Raw genomic sequence first — 19,252 nt, 5'->3', positions numbered from 1 at the left:
TTTCCCAGTTCCCTGTGGTCCTCTATGAGCAATGCCTCTGCTGGCCTGAATCAAACACATGTCAAGCCTTGTGAAAGATTGCAGAACTACCCTACACTATTCTGTTTTTTCCCCTTTATTTTCTAGCTCTGAAATGATGTTGCACTGGACATTCTTTTGGCAGAAGCAACCTGAGGCCCCCTCCCCTTGGATCTTTCCTCCTGCTGGCAGCCCAACTGATGCAACTCTTCAGGAAACCCTGGTGCTGTGGGCTGATGAGGTGATTAAGGACCATGATATTGGTGCAATTATTCAATTGGAACTGCTGACTCCATTAAAGCAGTAGTTCACTCTGTTCTTCAGGAATCGAACTTTTCTTTCAGCATTTATGTCGTCCTCTTATCATTGGAACAAGACTGTGGTGATTGCATCTGGATGCCACAGAAAAGCAATTCATCTTGGAGTTTGAAGAAGCATGTGATTTGTGTCTTAAAATCTCAGCATGTGATTTGTGTCTTAAAATCTTGGAGTAACTGCCAGAGGGGTGTGAACTTCCAAAGCTGATAGTTTAGCCAAAAATGGCATCTTTTCCTGCAGCTAAAAATAACACCTTCTTCTACAACCATCAACAGTAAGGAACTACATGAAAAAGAACTTGCCAGAGGAGGTAGTGCTTGCTATACTGCACTGATGGCAATTTATTTCTAGTTCACAACTTTAAATCTGAAACTAGTAAACTAGATTCAATGATTTTAGGTATAATTTCCCTCAAGATGGCCTCTCAATTGATAAAAAATAAACTAGATATCCTGAGTAAATCTATCCTTTCTCACAGGTAATTATGGACCCAAAAAATTTTCAAAAAGAAAAAGTATGGTCACAAAACTTCTATCAATGGAGAGAAAACCCTCTTGTGTGAATTTGGTACAATTTCAGTTTCACTTCAATAGATTCAAATCAAAAGAAAAGATGGATGGAGGACAAATTGAAGAGTTTGATGGGATAGAAGAATGAGGAAACTGGGAAATGAAAACCTCTCATGGAAAAAATGCTATTGGCCTTCACAAAATTTTGAATGATTTAAAAATAGAAGTAAAGTAGCAAAGTAGAAAAGTCTGGACAGGAAGCTCACATAAACAAAGTAATGAAAAAAAAAAAAACGCTGTTGACCAGTAACTCAAGAGTGGTCTGGAACTGAAAATTCCAAAATATTGTAATTAATAAGAATAAAAGGAAAGTAATTGATTAGTAGATTTCTGGCTTGATACTATGAAGCAAAACCCAAAGAGAAAAGAAAAGGAAGAAAAAAAAAAGGAGCTGGAGCTATGGTATTGTGTGGCCAAGGGGGTTGCAGCTTGTTTCTTGATATGCTATTGCGATTTCATTTATTAAAAAGCCATTAAGATACATATTATTGAAGGTTAAAAAGCCTTTTGTGCCAAGGGTCCACATGTTCACATACTTATCTGGTTTCTTGAGTGAGAGGTGGGCAGATCCCCATTGGTTTGGGCTCAGAAGGATCTTATACTTATTAGTTGGGAAGATGCATCCTAATGTTGCTGGTTATTTTGGCATGGACCTGGACTTGACTTTTGCACATATGGAAGGGCTCAAATAACCTTCACTTAGAAGCAGGTTAAAAAATAAAAAGATTTACAATTACACTTGCGAGGTAACAAAAGTTATACTATAATGTCAATCTTTAACAGCATGTCCATCCTTGCAAGCAATTTTTACAAATTTTGGTCGCTGAATAATCCTGGATGCAATCTCTATTTTATTTTTTTCATTTGAGCTGTCATACCATTTTTCCTGCAAATTTTAAGTTATTTAAGTGATGTTTCCTGGTATCTTTTGTAATTTTTTCATATAAATCTTTTGTTTAACAGAAAGTTTTTGTACTGTAGATGTTTTAAGGCGTATTGGTATGCTAAAAGAGGAAGCAGCACGTATTGCCGAGAATACCACTCTTAGTCATAATGAAAAGAATAAAATCAATGCTGCAAAATACTCTGCAATGATGGCTCCCATAATTGTGGCTTTGGAGCGTCGTTTGGTGACCACTTCTCGAAAACCAGAAACTGCACATGAAATTTGGTTCCAGAAAGAATATGGAGAGCAATTAAAGTCAGCAATTGTAGCTTTTAAAACTCCTCCTGCATTGTTTGAGTCCCTTGAAGAAGTATGGCACCCATTTGATGTTATTGCTGCTTCATTAGCGAATCACCAGAGGAAATCATCAGTTGCGTTAAGTGAAGTAGCTCCACGGCTTGCACTTTTGTCATCTTCTGATGTTCCTGTGCCAGGTCTTGAGAAGCAAATCTCAGTTCCTGACTTATCTGGAGATGCTCAAGCTGACCTCCAGGGTCTTATCACTATATCTTCCTTTTGTGATCAAGTAACCATCCTATCAACAAAGACAAAGCCTAAGAAGCTGGTTATAATTGGTTCAAATGGTGAAAAGTACACATATCTTCTAAAGGGGCGAGAAGATTTGCGTCTTGATGCAAGAATTATGCAACTACTTCAAGCTATTAATGGCTGTCTACATTCATGTCATGGTACCCATAGTAACTCTGTTTCTATCCGAAATTATTCTGTGACCCCAATTAGTGGTCGGGCTGGTCTGATCCAGTGGGTGGATAATGTTACTAGTATATACAGTGTGTTCAAGGCTTGGCAGAATAGAGCTCAGCTGGCCCAGCTTTCTGCAATGGGTGCTTCTGTTGCAATGAATAATACTATGCCACCTGTTCCTCGTCCAAGTGATATGTTCTATGGAAAAATCATACCTGCACTTAAAGAGAAAGGGATACGAAGAGTAATTTCTCGCCGGGACTGGCCTCATGAAGTGAAACGGAAGGTGCTTTTGGATCTGATGAATGAGACTCCAAAGCAGCTACTTCATCAAGAAATTTGGTGTGCTAGTGAAGGCTTCAAAGAATTTAGCTCAAAGTTGAAGAGGCATGTAAAAAACTGAGAATCTTTAAAAAAAATTGTTTTTTAGCAAAAACTTATTAGAATATTGATATGTTTGTTTCTGAATATTAATAGAACATTGATACACATTATCTTCCATTTTCAGGTTCTCTGGTAGTGTAGCAGCCATGAGCATGGTGGGTCACATTCTTGGATTAGGGGACAGGCATTTGGATAACATTCTCATGGATTTTTGCAGTGGAGATGTTGTACATATAGATTATAATGTGTGCTTTGATAAAGGAAAGAGGTTAAAGATTCCTGAGATTGTCCCCTTTCGGCTTACTCAGACAATAGAAGCAGCCTTAGGTTTGACTGGAATTGAAGGTACATTTAGAGCTAACTGTGAGGCAATCATTGAGGTTCTTAGGAAAAACAAGGACATACTTTTGATGCTGTTGGAGGTATTTGTCTGGGACCCACTTGTAGAGTGGACACGTGATGATAGCCATGATGAAGCGGCCATTGGTGGAGAAGAAAGAAAGGGCATGGAGTTGGCTGTTAGTTTGAGCTTGTTTGCTTCTCGGGTTCAAGAAATCCGTTTCCCTTTGCAGGTACCTCTTTCTGTGAAATCTTTTGAACTTGTTGGCATTATTTTTGGGGATAAAAACACAGCCTGCTCCTAAAGTTATCAATACAAAATTTCTCATGTGGACTCCTGAAAATGAGAACTATCATTTTTTATTTTTTTGAAATGGTAATGAGAAATGTCATTGAATGAGAAATCTCCTAAAAGGTAAATACCAATACAATTCCACCACTATCTGGAGTGTACTGGCCCACTTTTGATAATAGCGGGTTGTGGTGGGTAAAAAGTTTTACTGTTTTGTGGTTGTATGTACTCCATGCCTCTGGCTAATTCTATAAGAGATAAGAGTTAGAGAATAGTCCCTCATTGGTATGGACTTGAAAGGTCCTGTGCTTTGGGAAGTTACCTCCTAACCATGACTAGTCATTTTGGGAGGAACTGGCCTAACTTAAACAGTGAGTCACTGTGCCAAAACTTATAGACAACTTAAATAAATTCATAATAATCAGGCTGCTTAGATTCAAGAGATTACTGAGAATGCTAACTTTTTAATTTATCTATTTATCTGATTGATGACATCTTTGGGTTGAAACCTTCCATGTAGTTAATTGTATTTGGTCTCATGTGCCTAGATCAGCAAACAATGTTGCTGATTCTTTGGCTAAACAAGGAGTCTCCCTTCAATCTCTTATTGTAAGGGAAGTTCTCCTTTAGCTTGTAATCTTTTTCTTTAATTAATTCATCATTTCATTAAAAAAAAAAAAGCCTTCCATATACTGGCTCCTGACCACTTTTACAATAGTTCACATACAATCATTTTTTATTTGTGACCAACTACTTTTATGACATGTTTCGCTCATGTCCTTTAATTTGTCTCTGTTCAACCAGGAGCATCATGATCTTTTGCTAGCGACCTTGCCGGCTGCTGAATCTGTCCTTGAGGTACAACAATTGTTTTGCTGAAGTTTCAGTGTTAACTGAAGTCATGTTTCCTAATATTTGTTAAAATTCATTGTGGTATCTATTTCAGAAATTTCTGATTGTGCTGAACCAATATGAGGTGATTTCTTCTATTTTCTTCTGTGCCGATCAAGAAAGATCAAATCTCCTCCTTCATGAAACATCTGCAAAATCTATTGTAGCTGAAGCAACTAGTAATTCAGAGAAAACCCGAACAACTTTTGAGGTACAGGCTCGTGAGTTTGCTCAAGCAAAAACCACAGCAGTTGAAATGGCCCAAGAATCGACCCTCTGGATTGAACAGCATGGACGGGTTATTGATGCATTGAGAAATGGATCTGTGCCAGAGGTCCAAGCATTTGTAACACTTAGTAGTTCGGGGGAGACTTTATCTCTGACATCTGCTGTAGTGGTCGCTGGTGTGCCATTGACCATTGTTCCTGAGCCCACACTAGCTCAATGTCAAGATATAGATAAGGAAGTTTCTCAGTTCATAGCTGAGTTAGTTACTGGGCTGTCTTGTGCTATAAATGCACTCCAAGAGTATGCCATGGCACTGCAACGAGTCCTCCCAATTAATTATATCACTACCAGTCCGGTGCATGGATGGGCACAAACTTTGCAACTAACCGTGCATAACCTCTCTTCTGATACTCTCACCCTTGCCAAAAGACAAGTTGCTGAGCTTTTTGCCAAATTCAAGGGTGATGTTCTTGATTCCATTAGAAAAAGGCATGAAGATCTGTCTGCTAAAGTGGAGCATCATGTACAGAAGATAGAGAAAGTTGAAGAAGAGTGTACAGAACTTCTAAACTCTATTGGATCGGAGACTGAAGCAAAATCGAAGGATAGATTGGTTTCTGCTTTCTCAAAATTTATGCAATCTACCGGGTATTCAAGGAGAGAAGAAGATTGCTCAAAAGATCTGAAAATACAGGGAGAACTTGATGAGAAGAAACTGAAAGTAATCACCATTTTGTACACTGCAGCTTGTTCTCTTTATAACAATATGAAAGGCAAGATACTGGACATATCAAGTGATCCAAATGGCAAAATTATCTGTAAACCTGAAGATGATGGTTCTCATCCTTATTCTGGAATTAGTTATGGTGAATTGGAAGAGCAAATAGAGAAATGTGCTCTTGTTGCTGGTTTTGTCAATGAGATTCAGCAGCTCATTGGGGTAGATTTATCTAATTTAGGTACAAATTGGGACCACAAAAAGTACCCTTTGGGAGGGAACTGGGCTTCAGTTTTTCAGGCAAGTGTACTTTCTTGCAGGCTCTTGATTGCACAAATAACTGAAATTGCCCTTCCAGAGATTGTTAAATCAGTTGTTTCATATAATTCTGAAGTCATGGATGCATTCGGATCTCTTTCTCAAATTAGAGGATCCATTGATACAACATTGGAACAGCTTCTTGATGTTGACCTAGAGAAAGTTTCTATTCTGGAGCTTGAACAGAACTACTTTGTGAAGGTTGGATTCATCACTGAACAACAATTGGCTCTTGAAGAGGCTGCTTTGAAGGGTAGGGATCACCTGTCATGGGAAGAGGCAGAAGAACTTGCAACCCAAGAAGAGGCTTGTAGGGCACAGTTAGACCAACTTCATCGAACATGGAATCAAAAGGATATTCGCACCTTGTCCTTGGCAAAGAGAGAAGCTAGTTTAAAAAATGCATTAGTTTCTGCTGAAAGGCATTTTTCATCTTTAACAAGTCTTGACCAAGGTGGAGATGTCCATGTCTTGAGAAGCAAAGGTGTTCTGGCTGCATTAGCAAAACCCTTCTCTGAGTTGGAATCTGTTGATCAATTCTTGGCCTCATTTTGCTCCAGTGCTTCATATGCCAATGGCTCTTCAGTTAATTTATCAGAGTTAGTGGCATCCGGGTATTCAATATCTGAATCAATCTGGAAGTTCCCAAGCTTACTGAGTAACCATTCCTTCTTTATCTGGAAATTAGGCTTGGTGGATACCATTCTTGATTCATGCATACATGACATATCTTCTTCTGTGGAGCATAGCTTAGGCTTTGAGCAACTCTACAACGTGTTGAAGAAGAAGATTGAAATCCTGCTTCAGGAACATGTGTTCCAATATCTAAAAGAACGTATTGCTCCAGCCTTCTTGGCCCTGTTAGATATGGAAAATGAGCATTTGAAAATTCTTATTGAAGCAACAAAGGAATTAGTATCTGATCCAGCAAAAAAAGATGTTGGAGCAGCAAGGAAAGTTCAAAATATGCTTGAGGAATATTGTGATGCCCATGAAACTGCTCGAGCCGCTAAATCAGCAGTTTCTCTCATGAAAAGGCAAGTTGCTGAACTGACTGAAGTTCTTCGAAAGATGTGCCTAGAGATTGTTCAGTTGGAATGGATTCACGACAATGTGCTACCTTATCCACAAAAGAATAAGGCCATCTCCCCAAAGTATCTGAGTGACGATAAGTGGGCACCAACTATTCTAAGTCTTAAAAGGAGTAAATTGTTGGAAAATATCCAATCTTCCATGTCATCAGTTACTCAATCATTGGAGTACCTTCAAGCTTGTGAAAGGACTTCTGTCACAGCTGAAGGGCAACTTGAAAGAGCCATGGGATGGGCCTGTGGTGGACCAAATGTTGGTGGCTCCAGCAATTCGTCTACCAAGAATACTGGAATTCCTCCTCAATTCCACGATCACTTAGTGAGAAGGAAGCAGTTGCTATGGGCTGCCAGAGAACAGTCATTGGACATTATGAAGATTTGTTCATCTGTATTGGAATTTGAAGCATCGAGAGATGGAATCTTATGGTTGCATGGAGAGAAATTGTCTGCTGGGGTAACAGATGATGGTAGATTTTGGCAGCAAGCTTATCTAAAGGCTTTAACTAGATTGGATGTGACTTATCATTCCTTTGCACGTAAGTTTTCTTCAGAATTGAGTTTCAAACAAATTGATGTATTTTTCCTTTTTTTCCCTTCAAATTTCACCATATATTAATGTAGCGGCAATCCTTTTTCTTGTCTTAGGTTCTGAACAAGAATGGAAGCTAGCGCAAAGTAGCATGGAAGCTGCGGCTAGTGGGTTGTTGTCTGCCACTAATGAACTATGTATTGCTTCAGCAAAAGCGAAATCGGCTTCAGGTGTCAAACAACGTCTCTTCTATTTAATTCTGTACTTGTGATGTGTGTCAGTATTTAAAAATGTCTTTGTATATTTCTTGCAGGTGACATGCAGAGTACACTTGCAGCTATGCGGGAATCAGCCTATGAAGCCAGTGTGGCATTGTCTGCTTTTGTTCGTGTAACAAAGGAGCATACAGCATTGACTTCTGAGTGTGGACCTATGCTTGAGGAGGTATTATATTAGTGTAGAAAGAAGTGTCTCTCCTTTTCCTTGCATAAGCTTATGCTTCCTTTTTTCTGGATATTATTCAAGTTGTTGACAGTTATTCTTTTCTATATCTGAAGTTCAATGTGTACTCCATGATGAGAATATTAATAACTTACTATTCCTGTTCACTTGCTATGGCTTTGTTTTGGGAATTCTATGTTACTTTCTCATTATACCTGGCTTATATGCAGTATTCTCTTTATGAAGCACTACTTTGTAAGTTCTTTTTCGTTATTGAGTGAGAGAAAGTGCAAAAGGTTGACAGGCTACTTAACAATGACCTGCTGTATAAGAAAATATTGGATATGGGGAACAAGAGTGTAGGAGGGAAAATGAGCCTAGAGATGGAGACTTTGGACTTTGCGGGAGACCCTACTCTGTAACTACGAATCGATGAAGCAACGTGGTTAGTAGATGTGGCAACATTAACATCGCCTTCTGTGCAACAATCCGAGGATCACCCATCAAGACAAAGACAATGGCGAATGGATAACGGTTCATAGGAAAGCATCCCGCCTAAAACACCTTCCCGACAGACCCAATTAACACCCTGAGGAGTTCCGATTCACTTATGGCAGCACCATTCTTATGACATCCAAGATGGTCTTTTGGGATAACTCATGCATTTGGGTAACTACCAGGAATGGGGATAAATGATCTTTCATCTCCATCTCCATTGTTGCTTGTGCATCCTTCATTCAGTAATTTAAATTTGTCACTTCTAAGTGTCATTCTGGTATCACAACTAAGGAGCTCTGGACTGGAACCACTGCATTCTCCTTCTTGGTCTTCAAATATCGAAACGATAGATAATGTAAAATTTGCTAAGGAACAGTCCTACATGGATTAGTAAGTACAAAGATCTTGAGTTTATTAGTTGGGAAAGAGACTTCCTAAGTTGACTAGTCATTTTGGGATGGGCCTTAGATCCAACTTCACATGGTATCAGAACAGGTACTCATATGTGGACTTCTAACCAAATTATCCATTTGTTAAGGAATAGTCCCACATGGATTAGTGAACACAAAGATGTTGAGTTTATTGGTTGGCAAATAGGCTTCCTAAGTTGGCTAGTTATTTTGGGATGAGCCTTAGATCCAAATTCACAATTAAATGTCATGGAAATACCATTATGGTGCGCATTAATATTCCTGAGTCTGCCAACTCAACTTTTGGAAGGAGCTGCTTTGTAGATTGCCTGTGAAGCTTCTGGGTGCCAGCTTTGGCAATGAACAATCCCTGCCATTGGTGCAAGTACTATGTGTACCCCTTCCCCCCTGAACCCATAGCATCCAAGTCCTTGTCTACCAATCCAACACAGATATCAGCCCCAATCATTCCCCCATCTCTGAACGCCACCAATCCACATCCAAGGCCAATGTTCAGACAGAAACCTTAACCGTCACCCTGCCCCCTGGCTCTCTTCACAATGGATTGGAAAGGCTTGCCCTTTCAGTTATTGTCACTATGAGTAACTCTTGTTGTGATCGGAGTGAGATCTCCCTTTGGTTCTCCAATCAGCTCTTATTTGAGGCCCTTTGGATGTCTCCAATTTTGTTCAATCTGTGACAGATTTAGAAATTTCTTTCTATCCAATATCAGAGATTGGGGAACCTTCTACCTCTAGGAATCATTTGGACAATGGCTCCACATTTGGGAACCTTCTCTCCCAACCGCACCACCCCCCCCCCCCCCCCCCCCCCCCCCCCCCCCTTTTTTCTAATGACAGCATATCCTTCTCCTTCACCTGCCCACCTGATAACATTTACAACTCATCAGCACCTCTCATCACTGCCCCCAACTGTATTCTGGGAATTCTACCAACTTACCTCTGGCTTGTCACCTGACAAGAATCCAAACACAGACAACTCAGGGCACTGAAGAATTTTCCTTTAACTCATAGCATCTGCAGCCTGCCTCTCATTTCACACCAGAGCCTTCTTCCCATTCGTCTTTCTCTTTCATGTTCTCTTCTCTCTCTTCCTCTTTTTTTCATTTTTTTCCTCACTTGGTGCTGCATTTCCCAGCACAAAGAAAGGGTAGGGCACCCCCTCCCCCTCTTCCTTCTGTTCAATTGGTTCTAGTTAATGACGAGGGCTTTTTATAAAATCCAAAGGCTGTTATCTTCTCCCTCAAGAACAGGTCTCCCTGTTGTCACTTCTATGCACCATCCATTCTCCTTGCAATCGAAAGACCTTTCTCCTTTTGTATTCTTTTCTCAAACTGATAAAAATACTTGATCCACTGGGAAGTCTTCTTCATTTGCACCAGTGAAGGCAAAAATAGTAGCAAAACCGTGATGTTTGAGAATTGAGAGTTGGAAGAAGAGAGTTGGTTTGCCCAATTTAAGAGAGAAGAGGAGGGGTGGGTACGACCCTCCTCTCTTTGCACCAGAAGGGTGCAGCCATCCTCCAAACTCTTCCCCACCTTATAGTCGAACCGAGCTTGAGTTAGATGAATTTTGCTTGAGTTCATGAATAGCTGAATCAAGACTTGGCTCAAGCCTGATGGTAATAGTTCGAGCTAAGCCAATACTTATCATAGTTCATGCTATTGAATAGGAACTCCTTTATAATTTTCTCATCTGATCAGGCTTATATTTAATTTCTTTTCAAGGCACTACTTTGTAATTTCCTATTGAGCTTTTGAACAAAAGAAAGCTGAGTTCAACTCACAAAAACATACACACACTCTCTCTCTCTTTTATTTTATTTTTCTCTTCCTCTTTTTTCCATCTTTTGAGTTATTGATAAAGTTTTGAACGTTTTCAAAAAAAAAAAAAAAAATGTTGCGCAGGAATTGAGGCTCCAACACACTGCAGAACATCACAAATTCCACCCCCAGTCAAAAAGATAAAGTGTTATTGTTTGTATTTAGTCTTATAAGAGTCTTGTATTTGATAAAAAAAAAAGGGTTTAGAGCTCCCAAGTGTAATGTATGGAAAATAAATCCTACATCATCAAGGTGAAGCATCTTATGGTTTGAACTGGCTGCTCTTACATAGTTGCAGAAAGTTGTTTTTGTTTGCCTATGTAGACTATTTTCTGCTGTGGATACTCTCACAAAATGATCTTTTATTTCTTTTCTCATTGTATTTACTTACCATTTGTAGGTTTTGGCAATAACTGAAGGCCTACATGATGTTCACAAATTGGGAAAAGAAGCTGTTGCTGTTCATAGGGCTCTTATGGATGATCTTTCTGAGGTTGCATTCTGCTCATTTTCCAAGTAGTAGACTTTGTTTGAAAGAGCTGTAGGAATTCTGTTCAGGAAAGAAAAAAATCAATGGATGAGCTAGGGATTCCACCTGTTCCACTTGAGTCTTACCAGATAATATTGTTTCAACTGTCAACAGGCCAACGTGATCCTCCAACCACTTGAATCTACAATGTCAACAGATGTAGCTGCACTTTCAGCAGCAATTACCAGAGAAAGGGAAAGCAAGATGGAGATATCTCCTATTCATGGGCAGGCGCTTTATCAGTCTTACTCAGCAAAGCTGAAGGAGGCTTGCAACTCATTAAGACAATTGGTCCCTTCAGTGACTCATGCTGTGAAAGAACTCCATGCCATGTTAACCAAGCTTGCACGAACAGCTAGCGTCCATGCTGGAAATCTCCATAAGGTATGATTATCTGCATATGCTGTGTACTGGTGTGTGTGTGTGTGTGCAAGCATCTAGCTGCTAGGATGTTTTCCTTCACTTGTTAGTGCAAGTTTTCTTCATATATAATAGACTCAGTTTTCCTTTATATTGATAGGCTCTTGAAGGTCTTGGTGAAAGTCAGGTGGTTAGGTCACAAGAAATTGCTTTATCAAGGTCAGAACTTGAAAGTGATTCAGCTTTATTTGGTAAAGAAAATGACATCTTCAGAAGCGACAAAGGTGGATTCCAAGAGTTTCCAGGTGTTGATGAATTCACAGCACAAGATGAAGAATGGATCTCCCCTCCCGACAATATTAACGAGAGCAGCCAGGAATCCACCACTACCTCTACAGAGACCAGCCTTTCTAGTGATTCTGGTCAGATCATGATTTCTTCTCAACAGGGTGTGATTCATAATACTCGAGATAGTGATGAAAAATCTCTATCCCTTCAATTGACCGAGTCTGCTAATCCCGAAATTTTACATGCTGAAACATCTCAGTCCCAGTTAGATGAAAGAGATAAAATGGCTAATGTTTCAACCACTGAACCCAGTATAAGGGAAAATTGGCAAGATCTGTCATCATCTACTCTGGTTACAAGAACACAGCAGGAAACATCAAAACGGGGGAGCTCTTTGAGTGAAAGTGAAGTTTCTACCTCAAGCCAAATCAAGAAGCTTGTTGGTAATCATGAGGATACTTTGGCAACAGATGTTGGAACTTGGATTGGTAGAGGTATGAATGGGCTTAACACGTTTATTCTAGGTTTTGGAAAATGTCTTTTGTTGCTCAAGATCCCTTTTGCTCTGAAATTTAATGGTCAATTGTCTTGGAAAAAGGCTGAAGAATTGCAAATGACCTTGAAAAGATAGATTTCATTTAAAAGAATAATTACAATACTGAATTTTGTATGATCCAACATCCTGAATAAGAAATCATCAGACATTGGGTTTCATAAACTTCTCCTTAGAATTGAAAAGGTAGACCAAAGTACACTATAATTTGTTAATTTGGTAGGGTCTCCTAGCAAGTGCATCATTTTGCTATTAGTAAAAAAAAAAAGTTCTTCTATTTATTAGCATTTAGTCATGGATATGGAAGTTTTTTTGTCCAATTTTGAGTTGAATCATTAGAGATTTGAGCTTCCTCATAATTTGGATGGCCTTGGTTATATTAGTTGTGTTTATCAATTCCTCATTGACAGGCAAAAATGCTTTTGCATTGCAAGTGTTGAGGCGAATTGAGATGAAAATTGATGGACGAGATATTAATGATGGCAGGTATTTTGTAATTCCTTCATGACAGTATATAATGTTTCTTTCTTGCCGGTCTAAGATTGTATTCATTGTATGGGAGTTTGGTAACTCTGTGCAGGCAAATGGATATCTTGGAGCAAGTGGATCATCTTCTCAAGCAGGCTACAAATATTGACAACTTATGCAACATGTATGAAGGTTGGACTCCATGGATTTGATGGTTCTTGTTGAAGAAGCTTTTTTGTCAGTCTGTCCATCAATTATGATAGTTGGGTATCTGGCTGTGATGCTCACCCAACTCCCCGGCGGTTCGACCTAGTCATGCTGGAACATAAAGACCGTTATTGGTATTTCATCATAGCTGGCCTCAGAATGCCATCCAAGTTGCACTGAAGATAGCTTCACGGCAAAAGTATCTATCATACTGCCACTCAAAGAATCAGGTCACGGTGATGGAGCCAAACGTTTGCATATGCAAACTTACCTGGACTACAAATGATGCAAGAGATATACACTGCTTAGTGTTAAAAGCCTCTGGAACCTCTGCTGTCTAGTGCAGATTAGCTTATGGCACAATGAAGGGGCAGTTGAAAACCGAGTTCTGCAACATATCCTCCTGGTCGCTCTCCAACACTTCTCGCCACATAATTGCTACTTGGCATCAGAGCACTGTGGCTGTCATCATATCGGTGTCTGCCAGCTGACCAAGAAAACATGGCCGGTAAAGGATGCATCTTTCCTCCTGATGGTGTTGGTCACTGCTATGACGTCTGCCAAACATGAACAAGCAGTCGCAAGGGCTGCCCAGCTACTTGGTGCCCTCCAACGGAAGAACTTTGGAATGCCTCCAGTTTGCGTTTATTCTTATTGGCATGTCTGGTTGCCAGTGTGAGGTATTTCCAATTGTGCAGCTGGGTTGTTATTGGCTGTTTATTTTCTTCTATTTCCTTTTTCTGAGAGACTACTGCGCTGTAAACTAGAATAAAAAGAACTTTGGTGGAATTTTTCTTTCAGATAGACAGACCCTGCAGGGCTGCACTTCATAGTGTGGTTCCTGTCTTCAGTATTAGGGCGACAGTGTGCCTGCATCATTTTTCTATTGGAAATTTTCCTCTAAAGATCATTTTTTAAAACTGATTTCTTATTGCAATAGTGACTGTAATTTGGACACAAGTAAAATACTTGTTGGAAAAATAATGGCATTCATAATAGCTCGAGGCATGAACGAGCGTTGTCAATGGATCCGTTCAAGCGTCCAAGGTGCTCTCTCCTCAGTGATGTGAAAATTTATTCTGCCGTTTTCCTTCATGGGAAATGAAGTGGGACGTATCATAGATTATAGAAATGTTTAAAGCAACTTTCAGCATGACGAACAAAGCCATAATGAAAGCACAGAGAAGGATGACACTAATATCAAACTACAGAAATAGATGATTTACGTTTTTTATAAGCTTTTAATCATAAAATCTAATGTTTTTTTTGAAGGACCATTTAGGATCCCGAGAGTCCGACTTTGGCGTGGGCAAGTATGAGATAGGTGAATTGGGCAGAAAATTAGGTCTTCAGCCTAACTTGAGATTAATCCCCCGGGATAGTTGCACATGCTTATAAGTTTATAACAGATTTTGTAATTTTTCTGGTTCTCTTTTGCATTTAATATCATTAACATACAATTGAGGTGCATGTCGTGTCCCCAGGCAAGCGTAGACCGAAACCGGGTGGGTCTTCTTCACTGAATCGTTTAGTTTAGGAAATTTTTCAGCCGGGTTAATCACCTTGTTATCGTATATAAGGGTATTATTGTATATGGTCTAATTTGATGAATCGTCATCTTGTACTATTTCTAATTGCTTGTTTCAGTAAATTCTCCGTAAGAAGCAGTGTATAGTAACATAAACCAATACAACCTAAAAGACTAATCATTTAAGTGTGAAAAACAATTAGACAGACACGTATCTGACCCACCGTGCAAATAAAATTAGTTTAGCGTGCTACATCCAGCGAATACGTGCATACGTGCAGAGATTCCATCGCCCAGATCCCGTCACTCCTACGTAAATGGCTCGTCCACACCGGACCCTGGTTTGAGGCTGGACCGAGTGACTCCAAGGGCGTGAAAGTCAAAAGTTCAAATTTTTAAACCTTGGAGAAACCCTGCAAGAAGCAGGGTAAGGCCCTTCAGACGGATTAAAAAAGAAAAAGAAAAGGCGCGACGCCAGCCGTCGCTCCTTTTTCTTGCTTAGAGAGGTTCGGTCCAGAACTATTGGAGAGTCGAAGACCAGTTAATTCTGATTTTCCAGCTTCCGACTCTCATGCAATCGGTTTCCTCCCACTCTCTCTTCTACTCTCATGCTCAAATTTCACGGCGAGTTCAAAAGCCAGGTGATTGCTTTGTGCCCCCGTCTTTCTCTGTTTCCTGTAACGGAAAGTCGAGCAGTTCTCATCTTCCTAAGCCTCAAAGAAAGCTACCCCCCTCTAACTTCTTAAAGAGTTCGTATCATTATGAGATTAATGAAATAGATGGAGAGGAAACGGCGGAGAGAATCCTTCCGATTGTAATATATAAGTCAGGTAGGACTTACCGCTACCTCGGGGACGGAGCCCGTTTGAAGTTGGTTTGTTGCGAGTCAGAAGCTTCTAATCACTTCGGGCTAGGAGATGGGTTTCGCCGTTTGTTGCATATTTCGGGTCTGGCTGTTGCAAATTTGTTTGTTCCTCAGCAGGTTCAAGGGAACTACATGGGTTATCTGAAGTGGAAGTTCTTGCATCGAGTTTTTAGCTCCACATTGCAGGTTCTTGCTACTCAGGTGAGTTCACATTCGATTACTTTGATTGCTTTTGCTACCTCTTTTCCTTTTCTCGGGCTTTTTCCGATTAAAGGTTACCTTTTTCTTTTCTTTTTTTAAATGTATCAATGGGATTTTCATTAGAATAAGATATTGCTTCAAAGCCTTCCTACCTGAGAGAATTGTACAATGGAACTTGAAAAAAAAAAAAAAAAATTTAATAATCCACTTCTTATACGTGTTCAAAATAGAAAAAAAAAAAGTTTCTACTTTGAACGAGGATAAAGAAGTTAGTTATAGAACCTAGTTAAATTTTTTTTGGGCGTTATTGGAACTATTCGTGAGCCTCCTCATGCATCAAACCAAGTTGGTACAGATGGAGAGCGAGCAAACGCCACATAGATGATTGATACGCATAGTTATATGTTTTAATATGACGTTTAAGCTGCTAATCTCAAATATTAGAACGGATATTCCCATGGAGCTCTTGGGAGAGCTTATATGTGAATATCTGCCTTGTCAGTCCATATCGGTTCTTTGCTTCTCTCCTTATTTCTTTTCTTTTCAGAATTTGTGAATTTATACGAGTGGTGAAAGCTATTAGTTCATGGGTAATTCATGATTTTCTTTAGTGCAAGGAGCAATTGGTATATAGTCTTTCAACAGTTCACTCTTATATAGAGAAATGGCTCAATGAATGCTAGGCAATGTTTCGAGCTATAGGATTTGGCTCTCACCAGACCCTCTCATCAGCTGCTGCCTTGAACTGGGTGTTGAAGGATGGGCTTGGACGTGTGAGCAGGTGCATCTATACTGCTTCTCTTGGATCCGCATTTGACACCAACTTGAAGGTTTTTACTATATTCTCTCCTGATTGTTTTACTGAAAGTATTTGATATCTGCACTTTGTTTTAGTCATTTGGAAACTTGCTCAACAATGAAGTTGAATCTGATATTGCTTAAAATTTTCAGATGATTAGGTTTTCTACTTCGGTTTTGTTTAGCTTGAGCATTGGAGTTGAGCTGTTGACTCCATCTTTTCCGCAGCACTTCTTACTGCTTGCAACCACAGCAAACATTGCTAAATCCATAAGTCTTGCTGCCTACCTTGCAACTGGGGTATGATATTGATCTATTTGAGATTTATTAGCTGCAATATTTGGTACCTCTTTCAATTCTATTTTAAGAGAACAAAACTAAGATAATTAATCTTTCAAGAAGAGCTTGGAGAGCAGTTTCGTTTTTAGGTCTCTTATGAGATTTCTTTTGATGTTTTTATGGTGTCAACAGTCAGCCATACATCGCAGTTTTGCTATAGCAGATAATCTTGGTGAAGTTTCAGCCAAAGCTCAGGTTGTGTGGTGTTCTAGTAGTCTTCTTTTCTTTTTTTTGTTGGTGATTTCCTTGTTTATTTGGCTTCATATTTGACATTCGTGCAGATTCAAACTGTTTGTTTTGATAATGTGGGTCTGTTGATTGCTGCAATCCTAAATATTTTGTGCAAGAGCAACCAAAGGTTTTCTCTTACCTCAAGAATTTATTTCAAACCCATTTGAACTAAGATGTCCTTTTGTTAAAAAGTTCCTTAGATCTTTAATTAAATTTACCAAAAGTATTACAGAGCATACCCTGTATGCTTTCTAAACTAATTGTGTTTTCTTTGTTTAATGCAATTTTCGTTAACCTAATGTAATCTCGAACATTTTTTATACCCTTCAAGATTACAAACAGGTCTTCCTTTGTTCCTGTATCCTATTTTCTCTACAATTGACCTGTTTTCCATCTATCAAGGACTCCAACATGTGCATCTACAAACTCTAACAAAGGTTGTCCATTTCCAGTTGGTTATATTTAATTATCCCTTTCAAATATTAGGTTTTTATATCTAGGACTTTTTAGTGTTATGCAAAATTTGTAAATTGTCCTCTTTTTTTCCTTTGATGGTTCAGAATAGACTTGAGATTGTAATTGATAGATGGATCAACATGCACAATGTTCCCTCACCTGCTGAAGTTAGCAACGAAGAAGGGATTTTCCCTGGAAGAAAAGGTGAGCTATTGTTGCCATATTATCTGTTTGCACAGTGTTTCTTATATTACCTACTGAGGTTATGTAAGATGGAGGAAACACAAACAATGGAGCTTACAGATGATTGGTGAGGTTATCAGGCAGCAAGATCTGGCCAATTAGAATTGGATGTGTCAATCCAGAGGATTTATCAGCAAGATCTTTGAGAAGAGAGGATTTCTACTTCATCTGCATGGAGACCTCTCGCAAGGGTTTGATGAGAAAGAAACAAGTAAGCAGCAGGAAATATTATATGCTAGTAGGCTTTCAATAAATAGTCAGTGAACTCATTTTATATTGACAATGCAGCAAGGAGTTCTCCTCTGCCTACATGAAAGAGCAGGTACTGCAGACATCATTATGGGTCTGTTACAGGTAAGAAGTTTATGAGTTGAAGTCATGAGAATCCTGCTGGAAAATATAACTAAAAGGTAAAACAAAATGAAAAATATAGAAAGCAAAAATAATTGACTTATTCCATCCTGATTTTTTTTTCTTTAATGAAAAATTGCACTGAAATTCAACATGACGCTTATGATCTTGTAGATATGTTTTTTTTAGTGTTTAACTACCAAGGTTCTTACAAACAGCATTTGTATTTCACTTCTAATGATATGGTTCCACCTCATGTGTCTTATTGTATTCTATCAGTTTCTTATTCTTCATGACAAATATTTTAATACATTTCAGGCCTGCCATGTACGTAACGTCCTTCAGATAAGAAAGAACAGGTGTGGGGGCACCCTGGGAAGTAGTGACACATGTGGTGCACTTCTCAGAGAGTGGTTAGCCGTTATAGATGATAGCAAGAGATATGCTGAGGAGGAAGTAAATCTATTGATAGATGCACTACGAAGTGCTGGTTGGGCAGTTAAAAACATCTTATTGAGCACAACAGAACAGATCCGTTATGCATTTGATGACGAACGATGATCTGTTGTTGATGTCTTGTATTGGACAATAGTGACATCTCTCTGCAGCTCTCCATTTCGTGGATGGTGCTCATAGCAAGATCAGACGAATTCCACTGCAAACTCCATTGCAAATATGGTGCTGCCGGCAATGTCATGGTAACAGATGAATTTCACTGCTAACTCCTTTACTGAATATGGTGCTGCCTGCCAATGCCTCATTGTGGGCATATCTCGTCCTTTCAATTTGTGTGTTTAGTATCCTGCACTTTTTCTCCTCGTATATGAGTCATATTTCAGTTGTTATATCCTTTCTTTACTTAGCAAACTGTCATTTATTTTATGGGAAAAAAAAAATGTTTCAGGTTGTGCATGTTACCTCCCATTTAGCGTTTTGAGCTTACTCTGTCTTTCCCAACTATAAGAGAAACTTTTCATGTATCAAGTGTAACGAATGCGAAGAAGCACTGTATGCTTTTGGTCCAATAAAATCAGTATTGTTAGGAGAGATTGAACAAATGGAAACAGACGTGTTCATATGGCACAAAGCCGATGTTATTCAATGTCTTACATAAAAAAATACCGGTAGAGAAGCCTTTGGACTGGACGTAGATTGTCAATAACCTATTGTTTGAATTTCCTGTCGAATACTAATGTGGGTTTTTCCTTAGGAGATAGTGATTCAAATCGTTTAATATCACTGTCATAAAGCACATTTTGCTTTTCAAATAACAAGCAAATGCTAGCGTTTCCAAAAA

General features: G+C 39.1%; 2 protein-coding genes across 3 annotated transcripts in view; both read left to right on the top strand.

Annotated features, from left to right (window-relative positions):
- LOC137955167 (uncharacterized) overlaps nucleotides 1-13,747 on the top strand; it is a 38,827-nt gene extending 25,080 nt beyond the window's left edge. The window contains exons 5-15 of the mRNA XM_068802035.1: nucleotides 1,887-2,943; nucleotides 3,065-3,512; nucleotides 4,376-4,429; nucleotides 4,518-7,353; nucleotides 7,463-7,576; nucleotides 7,660-7,790; nucleotides 10,939-11,031; nucleotides 11,182-11,451; nucleotides 11,588-12,209; nucleotides 12,679-12,754; nucleotides 12,849-13,747. Coding sequence (XP_068658136.1) covers nucleotides 1,887-2,943; nucleotides 3,065-3,512; nucleotides 4,376-4,429; nucleotides 4,518-7,353; nucleotides 7,463-7,576; nucleotides 7,660-7,790; nucleotides 10,939-11,031; nucleotides 11,182-11,451; nucleotides 11,588-12,209; nucleotides 12,679-12,754; nucleotides 12,849-12,948 — 5,801 coding nt within the window. The 3' untranslated portion in view covers nucleotides 12,949-13,747. The remainder of the gene's footprint in view (nucleotides 1-1,886; nucleotides 2,944-3,064; nucleotides 3,513-4,375; nucleotides 4,430-4,517; nucleotides 7,354-7,462; nucleotides 7,577-7,659; nucleotides 7,791-10,938; nucleotides 11,032-11,181; nucleotides 11,452-11,587; nucleotides 12,210-12,678; nucleotides 12,755-12,848) is intronic.
- Nucleotides 13,748-14,950: 1,203 nt separating this feature from the next.
- On the top strand, nucleotides 14,951-18,867 carry LOC137956449 (protein root UVB sensitive 4). Of its 2 annotated transcripts, none has more exons than XM_068803950.1 (10): nucleotides 14,951-15,537; nucleotides 16,221-16,367; nucleotides 16,564-16,635; nucleotides 16,807-16,869; nucleotides 16,956-17,032; nucleotides 17,237-17,342; nucleotides 17,466-17,565; nucleotides 17,685-17,815; nucleotides 17,893-17,958; nucleotides 18,274-18,867. In XM_068803950.1, exons 1-10 carry the CDS (start codon nucleotides 15,043-15,045, stop codon nucleotides 18,514-18,516), a joined length of 1,500 nt encoding a protein of 499 aa, XP_068660051.1. In that variant the 5' UTR covers nucleotides 14,951-15,042; the 3' UTR covers nucleotides 18,517-18,867. The 2 variants fall into 2 exon arrangements, with proteins under 2 accessions (XP_068660051.1, XP_068660050.1); XM_068803949.1 differs by having other exon boundaries at nucleotides 16,489-16,635.
- The last annotated feature ends 385 nt before the right edge of the window (nucleotides 18,868-19,252 follow it).

Source organism: Aristolochia californica, unplaced genomic scaffold, assembly GCF_029961685.1.
Source record: "Aristolochia californica isolate CCGP_79_NKW_82.1479 unplaced genomic scaffold, dmAriCali1.0.hap1 SCAF_2, whole genome shotgun sequence".
Classification (NCBI taxonomy): domain Eukaryota; kingdom Viridiplantae; phylum Streptophyta; class Magnoliopsida; order Piperales; family Aristolochiaceae; genus Aristolochia; species Aristolochia californica.
This window is presented reverse-complemented; position numbering and strand designations above follow the sequence as displayed.